Source organism: Nicotiana tomentosiformis, chromosome 3 (assembly GCF_000390325.3).
Source record: "Nicotiana tomentosiformis chromosome 3, ASM39032v3, whole genome shotgun sequence".
Classification (NCBI taxonomy): domain Eukaryota; kingdom Viridiplantae; phylum Streptophyta; class Magnoliopsida; order Solanales; family Solanaceae; genus Nicotiana; species Nicotiana tomentosiformis.
This window is the reverse complement of record NC_090814.1, coordinates 46,973,082-46,985,069: the sequence shown is the minus strand read 5'-3', so window position 1 is coordinate 46,985,069 and position 11,988 is coordinate 46,973,082. Positions and strand designations below refer to the sequence as shown.

Sequence of the window (11,988 nt, the reverse complement as noted above, 5' to 3'; positions counted from 1 at the left end):
GTACTGGTTCCCTTGCCCAGGAAGCCATTGCTACTATATTTGTCAGTCTTGGATAACGCCTTCGGATATGTGTTGGGACAGCATGACAAAACTGGAGAAAGGAGCAGGTCATCTACTACTTAAGTAAAACGTTCACACCATGAGAGTCCAAGTACACTTTGATAGAACGCACTTGTTGTGCTATGACTTGGATCGCCCAAAAACTAAGGCACTACATGTCAGCATACACTATGCATCTGATATCTTGGCTCGACCCTCTCAAGTACACCTTTTAGAAGTCGATGCCTACCGGAAAGCTAGCTAAATGGCAAATTCTCCTCTGCAAATTCGACATTATGTACGTAACTTAGAAGGCTATCATGGGGCAGGCTTTAGCTGACCACCTCATAGAGAATCTAGTGGACAGGGATTACGAGCCGTGCACTATGTATTTTCTCAACGAAGAGGTATTATTCGCCAGAGAAGATATTGCAGAATCATACCCAGTATGGAGAATATTTTTTGATGGAGCAGTGAACTTCAAAGGAGTAGGAATTGGGGCAGTCCTAATTTCGAAGTCTGGACATCACTATCCAGCATCGGCAAAGATAAGATTCCCTTGTACCAATAATATGGCTGAATACGAAGAATTCATCCTTGGGATCAGAATGGATGTCGACATGAACGTCAAGGAACTTTTGGTCATAGGGGATTCTGATCTATTGATACACCAAGTCCAAGGGGAGTGGTCTACCAAAAATGTCAAGATCCTTCTGTACCTGCACTGTGTAAAAGAGCTATGCAAGAAGTTCATGAAGATTGAGTTCAAGCACGTCCCCAGAATTCAGAACGAGTTGTCAACATCCTTGCAACTTTATCTCCCATGATTCCGCATCAAAACAAGAACTACATCGACCCTATTGAGGTAGATATCAGGGATCAACGTGCTTATCGCTTCCATGTAGACGAAGAGCCAGATGGTCAACCGTGGTACAACGACATCAAGAGATTCCTTGAAACCAGAGAGTAACCGGAGAATGCTGCTAATAGTCAGAAGCAAGCCCTTAGGAGACTGGCGAATCACCTTTTTCTTAATGGGGAAGTGTAGATGCCAGACTTGGGTTTGTTGAGATGTGTAGATGCCACCGAGGCGACCAGATTATTGGAAACAATACATGCAGGAACGTGCAAACCCCACATGAACGGCTTCACATTAGACAAGAAGAGCTTGAGAGCTGGATACATTTGGATGACTATGGAAGTGATAGTATCCGCTACGTACAAAAGTGTCACCAGTGCTAGATTCACGGGGATTTCATCCGGGTTCTGTCGAACGAGTTGAATGTGATGGGTTTGCCTTGGTCATTCACGACTTGGGTCATGGACGTGATTGGACCTAAAGAGCCTGCTGCATCAAATAGACATTGTTTCATCTTGGTAGCCATCGACTACTTCACTAAATGAGTCGAAGCATCTAACTACAAGGCCGTCACACAGAAGGTAGTGGCGAATTTTGTCCGAAACAACATTGTATGATGATTTGGGATACATGTGTCAATCATCACTGACAATTCAGCTAACCTCAATAGCGACCTCATAAGAGAAATCTCTGAGAAGTTCAGAATCGTCCACCGCAACTCCACAGCCTACAGACCACAAATGAACGGGGCAGTCGAGGCAGCTAACAAGAATATCAAGAGAATTATACGGAAGATAGTGGACAATCATAGGCAAGGGCACGAGAAACTATCCTTTGCCTTACTGGGTTATCGGACCACCATGAGAACATCTACTGGGGCAACGCCATACATGTTAGTATAACCGAAGCTGTGATACCCGCAGAGATAGAGATACCATCTTTAAGAGTCATTCAAGAGGCTAAGTTAGATGATGCAGAGTGGATAAACCCGAGTGGCTCTTCTTTCATATCAAACATTTTGGCTTATTGATGCCAATAATCCTCTTTCATTTCTTAGGTTCTCTCACCACATAAACTGGTGGCGTGGTGGCATTATTAGAAATAGGGACACTTCCCCTAACAACTGGTTCTTTCATTCACTCCTCGCTGCCTCGAACTCATGGGTTACTCATATGGAAAATGAGACATGATGAGGAAATTAGTTTCCTATCTTGAGCTCTATCGCACGATTTGGAGTATCAAAGAAGTGAGAAATTCCTAAATGTCCAAGTAGCCTCCTCATTATAGATGTGGTTGACAACACAACGATAAGAAGGACTCTATTAGACACGACTCTGAGACATCCTAGGACACTTTAAAACCTTAGGCTCTGGTACCAAGTTTATCACGCCCCAAACTCGGGGAGCGCGACCGGCGCTCAACCGAGTGAATCCGGCCGAGCAAGCCTGTTAGATTTCCTTCTACCCAAACTCATCCATGAATAAAGAGGAGATGTACTCCATTAATCAAACATTGAAAAGATGTCATTTACAACTCCCATTTCACTTCCATTAGAGCTTCATTCATAACTTCCAAACTATTACAAGTTTATAAATATAATGAAAAACATGTTTGCCAAATACCAACATTTCTAGTTCAATTCCCAACATCATCTACCACCCACAAGCTGTCTACGGAGCCTCTAAGAACAATAGAAGAATAGTATGGAAGTGTCGGCAACAAGGCCCCGGCTATACCTCAAAACACAATGTACAACTCGAATGACATTAGGATCGGAATAGAGTAGGGCTCACCAAAACATGCTGAATAGAGAGCGACTGCTAACGAGGACCAAACCTGCCCGCTGATGAACCACCTGCATCCATTAAAGATGAAGCTCCCCTAATAAAAGGGACATTAGTATATATGGAATAGTACTAGTATGTAAAGCTAACTGTCCTCTTTCAAAATAGAATTTCAATGTAAGAAAAGGGAAACAACAATCAACAATCAATGATATTCAAATACCAAGTTAAAACATAATAATTTCCAAAATATGAAGATAACACTGTGAAGTGATAATCAAAATATGATGATAATATTATTTTTTTGGATGGGAGATCTTTAGAACCGATATATCACTGTTCACAATATCACCTTTTACAATACCAATATTCACAATACCAATACCACCGTACTTTTAGCACGGAGTCCGATCACTACCCGATCGGCTAGGCCATCTCATTAGAGACATCAACCACAATTATTCTCAATACCAATACCACCGTACTTTTAGCACGGAGTCCAATCGCAACCCGATCGACTAGGCCATCTCATTAGAGACATCAACCACAATCATAATTTCAATTACAATTTCCAGCACAATCACCACCATGTGTGCGGCATGGTGTCCGATCACGACCTGATCGGCTAGGCCATCTCACCACAATGCTGTGTGGATCAACATCATCATTTTATATCAATCAATCTCATCCCAATTAAGGGGGATGATTTTATGACATCAATCTTATCCCAAATAAGGGGAATAATTTTATTACATCAATCACATTCCAAATAAGGGGAATAATTTTATAATAATAACAAATGTACAAATGTATTTACCTCATCATCTTTCACATTGTATGAATCTCCACTATTATTTTCAACCAATAACAATAACAATATTCCTTTGGCTCTTTTGGCCATTCACAAGATTCTTTATTCAAGGCATGGTGGCCGTATTTTATATTCCACACTTTCATTTTTCCCTCTTATGTATCATCATTATAAATATCAACATATATAATATTCCGAAAATCACAACTTTAAGTTCATTAAAAATGAACAATTTAAGCACAATAGATTTTTTTCCGAGAAATGGAGTAAAATAATTGGCAATTGATGCGCAAGTTTAAATCATCAACAAGTAACACACCATTTATTCTTGAAATACTTTATAATAATAACAAATGTACAAATGTATTTACCTCATCATCTTTCACATTGTATGAATCTCCACTATTATTTTCAACCAATAACAATAACAATATTCCTTTGGCTCTTTTGGCCATTCACAAGATTCTTTATTCAAGGCATGGTGGCCGTATTTTATATTCCACAATTTCATTTTTTCCCTCTCATGTATCATCATCATAAATATCAACATATATAATATTCCGAAAAACACAACTTTAAGTTCATTAGAAATGAACAATTTAAGCACAATAGATTTCTTTCCGAGAAATGGAGTAAAATAATTGGCAATTGATGCGCAAGTTAAAATCATCAACAAGTAACACACCATTTATTATTGAAATACATTTCCCCATAAAGGGAAATACATAATTTCCACTCACGAATATGTAAGAACGCAAAACACATTGAAAATACTCACAAAGCATAGAATTAGTTAAAATAGCCATATATGGGCATGACTTGAGTTCATAAGCTTTTAGGCAATTCTATTTTCGAAGTCAATTCGGAGTAGTTGAATCAAGGCTCATTTCATAACCTTTCTCACATCATTTCTTTTCATTGGCACCTTTGTCCACAAGTATAACTTTCACTCTTGGCACGTTGGTCACACTTTATATCCCCAATTCACTTATTTCACTTTCAACCATCTTTATAGATTATCAACAATAAGACATTTCCAATCAAGACTTTAGGTACACATATGAGAAATTAATTGTCTTAAGCATATTGAGATTTTCTCACACAATTTGGCATCATAACCTTCATTTGAAACATGTCTCAAAGACATAAGATTTTAATATACATATCATTCTTGAACACATTCCCAAAGGATAACATAGTGTTATAGGAACATTCGTAACACGTTTTGAATACATAATTCTCGACACTTTGCTTATTCGGTACAATCGAATTTATTGGGAACAACTCGGAACATAGAATAAGGAACTTGAGACAACCATACTTGAAACTTACGGGAACACCATGGGATTCAATTCTAAGAGAGTAGTCTAGCCAACATACCTCGCTTTGAGCTTTTCGTTAATTACTACAACGTTCCGAAAATTCTAGTAATCCCAATATATGTTGAGACATAACAAAATTGAGCATAAATTAGGAAGGCATTCATGGTTTCAGCTCATTTGAGCATTTTATCAAATACTAGGTGTGCAAATTTGGTTACAAGGTTCTTCTACAAGATTTCCTTCATTCTACAACCCAATCATTACTTATTTAAGCTCAACAATCTTCCCACTAACTTATTGGTACATGCATGTATAAATAATACTCTCATACCCAAGAATCATACGCCTAATCAACCATCTTCTACCCAAATTTGAAATTGAAAACTAGGGTATGGAACCTTACCTCTTAGATGAAGAACTTGTGAGATTTCCTTGTTGGATTTCAAAGCTTGAACAAGATATTAATGAACAAATAATTTGATCTTCTTCCTCTCTCTTGAACACTCTCACTTCTATCTAAAATAATCAGATAATTGCCCCAAAATAAGCCCCAAAGCCTATTTATCAAAATGGGGTCGGGTTATGAAAATAGGAAAATGGACCCTTCGAAATCAGGTATGCGGTTGCACAATGAACCGCGCAATTGGTATGCGGGTCTCACAATATACAGCAAAATCGGTAACCAGAACTGGGCTGCACTGGCCAGGTTTGCGACCATTTTGTGGTTGTATAATCACTTTTACGATCGCACTACGACTTTTGCGATCGCATAATGATTCTGCGATCGCACATCTAACCGCAGAATCACATTCTTCCATCCTTTGATAATTTGGTCATAACTTCTTGTAGGAGTGTCCAAATGACAAACGGTTTGAAGTGTTAGAAGATAGATTAGAATACCTTTAATTTGATAGGTCATCCATCACATAACTCTTTATATATATGTATATATACTCGTCCAAATTTTCATCTTGTGCGTACTCATTTAGAACTTTAGTCTATCATGAAATTTCCAACTTGACTTGGACTTAGGGCTCTCCTTAGACCCCACATCACCTATAATATGCCTCGTACACTTATTATCATATCCAATTCATATCCATCATATTAATAGTCCTCGTCTGAATATAAAATATTATAATTAGCGCACATCAACTTTCTTAATAGCGCTTAAGTACTTCAAAATTTTCCGGGGTGTTACATTCTCCCCCACTTAAGAAAATTCGTCCTCGAATGTTTTTAAAGTCACTTCTAATAATAGAGTTACCATCCTTTTACCTCCAACCATTATACATAGGTGCTTATGACTACTTGGGTCTTATACTTCCTTTCCAAAATCTCGACTTACTTATGGCCCTTAAAATTTGGCTATCTTTATAAATTCTTAAAACTTTCGGCAAAGTTTCCCCTAACTGGGCCCATCCACCTGTCAGAGAATCCCATAAATCACCCTAACAACATTTCCATTACTCAACAATGCATCATAGTATATATCAACAACACCGATCTCAACATTAGGGCATTACATTAACAAAAGTGGTATCTTGACATGAAATATACACATTTAAACCATAATGCATAGAAGGTACATTTTTGAACCACAACCATTTGGCTCTACAAACAAGTGAGAATATTTCATTTCCTCAACACTTTTGGCCTACGAGGTGATCTCCTCGACTCAGAGACTTAGCCATAGCACTTGACGGAGGCAATCTCAACATCCGAACTTATCTAACAAGGATGACAATTAGGTACCTCTCATAAGCCAATTACCCATTATCTTCACCTTCACTAGCTTTCACCGGAATGATATGCAAAGGATTTCCATGTACCTTCTTAGACATAGACACACGAAACACCGAATACATGGAGGACAATGATGGAGAAACATCATACTCATAGTTTGGCCTATTTCCTTCAAGATTTCATAAGGCCTAATATGACTACACATACTTTACCTTTATTAACAATTCACATAGCATCCTCATGGAGAAAATATTGAGAATAACCCGTTCACTTTCTTCAACTCTAAATCTCTACGCCGAACACCTAAACTAAACATTTGGCGACCTCCAACAATTAGTCTAAGATGTGCTAGCTTGAATATCACCATAAATTTTCCTATCCAATATATTTGATCATGGGATGATGCTTCTTCTTTGACATGAATAAATGGGAGGCATAATCAGCAGGATAAAGACATTAGCGTTAATTATTCTTGAAAGACTAAGAGTCATAAAAAGGACAACAACAATTATTTCATTCCATATGTGCCTTATTCAGCAATAGTAAGCCTCGAAGAGAAATGGCCAAGTACATGACACCAGTCGTCTCCTGGAGTGTACGAAAAATCAGTTCAACTTGAAATAAGAATATTTTGGTACCCCAAATGTGATATGGGTTTCAAAATGCATGAAATTGCACTCTTAACATTAACTGACACAAGGAATCTATGTCACAAGCCCATAGGGATGAAAAATAAGTTGAACACTTGTGAGACTATTATCATTCTCACAAGTTAACCCTTCCTGATTGTTGATCATATATGAGAGGACTAGAGATACGACAAACTTGTCTTTCAAATCAATATACTCATCATAAGGTTGTTTAACTTTCAACCACACCCAAGTGAAATCATGTATCTAGGATATCTTAATGTTGGGATGAAATCATGTATTGGTTAAAGAAAATTAATACTTTGCTATGAGCTAGACATATTTTTGCCACAACAACTCTGAAGCTGCAATACTAGGCCGCTTCATGGGCAACTATAATACTAGTAACAATGTGAGTTACTCACTGAGGCATGATCTAGGTGGACATGAAAGTCATACTGAGATGGGCGAACAGAAAGATCTTCTTGTAACAAATTCACAAAAACCTCAAATTCCCGAGAAACTTTATACAAACAAGTGACCATTTCAATTGACATATACACATATAATAGGTGCTGAGATATGCCCTCATGTTACTAGACAGTGAAAAGGATTCATGATAATATACACAAAGGAACAAAGTGATTGTTCAAACCATATGAGCCACATACACCGGAGAGAAAAAGAATGGCTCAAGAAGAATCTCAAAACTAGGCTGCTTTACATTAGATTTGATACCACATACGTAAATATTATGGTGATGCGTGCATAGGTACATGTGAGCAGATATTATCCATTTGAATCAAAATCTTCTGTAAGAAATTCACCAGGTATAGTCCCTTGTTGAGAATTTAGGGAAGCGGTGTGTAGTATTAACCTAGGGTTATAACTCATTCCAAGGAAATCATTATAGAACTCAATTCCTCAAGAGGTTGTAATTAAGAAAATTTTGATCAAGAAGCTTCACGAATACCACGTCTCGATCAAAGAGTAGGTACATACAACATTTTGTGATTCAACATTTTGGTTAAGACCATATTTATGTAGGCCCTTTCAATATAGATGTACATATACAAGAAGGAAAATAATGCGGTGTTCATAATGATGTACTAAGGAGTGACTTACTTGATAACTTCAGATTGACAGGGAAGTACCTTAATTGATACCCCTCTACTCCACATCCAAAACATACATTAGCACCATAGTGACAGACATACCCCCGAATGACATCTCATACACTTCACACAACGAGGATGGGGTCCGCTAAACTGACTCGCCCCACTTACCCGATATTTACCTTTTTTGCATACATCATAAGCATTCACCTTAGTCTTCCTCCAAGCCTTCATGGTGGGAGTAACAACCTCTGCAACAGCTCGTTGTATAGACTTTTGGAATTGCCCAAATCTACCACCCCTAACATGTTTCCGAGCATACTCACAACATGACGCAAAATATTTTTACATGCATATCGGGCAGACCGGTATGGGTGTATCCAACATAAGGGCATTTGTTCTTCTTGTGCCCCCTCTTTCCACAACCATGACATATTTCAAGAATCATCCAACATAAACCTGAGTGGCTCTTCTTTCATGTCAAACATTTCGGCTTATTGATGCCAATAATCCTTTTTCATTTCTTAGGTGTTATCACCATATAAACTGGTGGCGTGGTGACATTAATAGAAACAAGGACACTTCCCCTAGCAACTGGTTCTTTCATTCACTCCTCACTGTCTCGAACTCGTGGGTAACTCATATGGAAAATGAGACATGACGAGGAAATTAGTTTCCTATCTTGAGCTCTATCGCACGATCTGGAGTATCAAAGAAGTGAGAAATTCCTAAATGTCAAAGTAGCCTCATCATTATATATATGGTCGACAACACACCGATAAGAAGGACTCTACTAGACACGGCTCTGAGACATCCTAGGATACTTTAAAACCTTAGGCAATGTTACCAAGTTTGTCACGCCCCAAACTCAGGGAGCGCGGCTGGCGCTCAACCAAGTGAACCCGGCCGAGCAAGCCTGTTAGATTTTCTTCTACCTAAACTCATCCATGAATAAAGAGGAGATGTACTCCATTAATCAAACATTGAAAATATTTGATTAACAACTCCCATTTCACTTCCATTAGCAGCTTCATTCATAACTTCCAAACTATTACAAGTTTATAAATATAATGAAAAACATGTTTGCCAAATACCAACATTTCAAGTTCAATTGCCAACATCGACTACCACCCACAACCTGTCTACGGAGCCTCTAAGTTCAATAGAAGAGTAGTATGGAAGTGCCGGCAACAAGGCCCCGGCTATACCTTAAAACACAATGTACAATTCGTATGACGTCAGTCCCGGAATAGAGTAGGGCTCACCAAAACCTGCTGAATAGAGAGCGAATGCTAACGAGGACCAAACATGCCCGCTGATGAACCACCTGCATCCATTAAAGCTGCAGCTCCCCCAGCAAAAGGGACGCTAGTACATATGGAATAGTACTAGTATGTAAAGCTAACTGTCCTCTTTCAAAATAGAATGCTAATGTAAGAAAAGGGAAAATCGTGGACACAACAATCAACAATCAATGATATTCAAATGCCAAGTTAAAACAAAATAATTTCCAAAATATGAAGATAACACTGTGAAATGATAATCAAAATATGATGATAATATTATTTTTTTGGATGGGATATCTTTAGCACTGATATATCACTATTCACAATGTCACCTTTTACAATACCAATACCACCGTACTTTTAGCACGGAGTCCGATCACTACCCGATCGGCTAGGCCATCTCATTAGAGACATCAACCACAATTATTCTCAATACCAATACCACCGTACTTTTAGCACGGAGTCCAATCGCAACCCGATCGACTAGGCCATCTCATTAGAGACATCAACCACAATCATAATTTCAATTACAATTTCCAGCACAATCACCACCATGTGTGCGGCATGGTGTCCGATCACGACCTGATCGGCTAGGCCATCTCACCACAATGCTGTGTGGATCAACATCATCATTTTATATCAATCAATCTCATCCAAATTAAGGGGGATGATTTTATGACATCAATCTTATCCCAAATAAGGGGAATAATTTTATTACATCAATCACATTCCAAATAAGGGGAATAATTTTATAATAATAACAAATGTACAAATGTATTTACCTCATCATCTTTCACATTGTATGAATCTCCACTATTATTTTCAACCAATAACAATAACAATATTCCTTTGGCTCTTTTGGCCATTCACAAGATTCTTTATTCAAGGCATGGTGGCCGTATTTTATATTCCACACTTTCATTTTTCCCTCTTATGTATCATCATTATAAATATCAACATATATAATATTCCGAAAATCACAACTTTAAGTTCATTAAAAATGAACAATTTAAGCACAATAGATTTTTTTCCGAGAAATGGAGTAAAATAATTGGCAATTGATGCGCAAGTTTAAATCATCAACAAGTAACACACCATTTATTCTTGAAATACTTTATAATAATAACAAATGTACAAATGTATTTACCTCATCATCTTTCACATTGTATGAATCTCCACTATTATTTTCAACCAATAACAATAACAATATTCCTTTGGCTCTTTTGGCCATTCACAAGATTCTTTATTCAAGGCATGGTGGCCGTATTTTATATTCCACAATTTCATTTTTTCCCTCTCATGTATCATCATCATAAATATCAACATATATAATATTCCGAAAAACACAACTTTAAGTTCATTAGAAATGAACAATTTAAGCACAATAGATTTCTTTCCGAGAAATGGAGTAAAATAATTGGCAATTGATGCGCAAGTTAAAATCATCAACAAGTAACACACTATTTATTATTGAAATACATTTCCCCATAAAGGGAAATACATAATTTCCACTCACGAATATGTAAGAACGCAAAACACATTGAAAATACTCACAAAGCATAGAATTAGTTAAAATAGCCATATATGGGCATGACTTGAGTTCATAAGCTTTTAGGCAATTCTATTTTCGAAGTCAATTCGGAGTAGTTGAATCAAGGCTCATTTCATAACCTTTCTCACATCATTTCTTTTCATTGGCACCATTGTCCACAAGTATAACTTTCACTCTTGGCACGTTGGTCACACTTTATATCCCCAATTCACTTATTTCACTTTCAACCATCTTTATAGATTATCAACAATAAGACATTTCCAATCAAGACTTTAGGTACACATATGAGAAATTAATTGTCTTAAGCATATTGAGATTTTCTCACACAATTTGGCATCATAACCTTCATTTGAAACATGTCTCAAAGACATAAGATTTTAATATACATATCATTCTTGAACACATTCCCAAAGGATAACATAGTGTTATAGGAACATTCGTAACACGTTTTGAATACATAATTCTCGACACTTTGCTTATTCGGTACAATCGAATTTATTGGGAACAACTCGGAACATAGAATAAGGAACTTGAGACAACCATACTTGAAACTTACGGGAACACCATGGGATTCAATTCTAAGAGAGTAGTCTAGCCAACATACCTCGCTTTGAGCTTTCCGTTAATTACTACAACATTCCGGAAATTCTAGTAATCCCAATATATGTTGAGACATAACAAAATTGAGCATAAATTGCTGCTATTTATAAAGATTGGCCATGTGTGGCATGCATAGTATGTTTCTGGCTACGTGCAGGTTGGTTTTAACCTAGTGTACCAAGGATACTCTGGAAAAAGTTTCCAAAGTCTCCAAGAGTAAACATTCGAGGACGAATGTTCCCAAG

At 37.4% G+C, this 11,988-nt stretch overlaps 1 protein-coding gene across 1 annotated transcript; it reads left to right on the top strand.

The window, feature by feature from the left end:
* The first annotated feature begins 359 nt into the window (after positions 1 to 359).
* LOC138907757 (uncharacterized) lies at positions 360 to 866 on the top strand. Its single transcript, XM_070198366.1, has one exon. It carries the CDS (start codon positions 360 to 362, stop codon positions 864 to 866), a length of 507 nt encoding a protein of 168 aa, XP_070054467.1.
* The last annotated feature ends 11,122 nt before the right edge of the window (positions 867 to 11,988 follow it).

What these genes read in the sequence shown, in the direction of transcription:
- LOC138907757 (XM_070198366.1), top strand. Translation starts at nt 360, where the DNA reads ATGGGGCAGGCTTTAGCTGACCACCTCATAGAGAATCTAGTGGACAGG.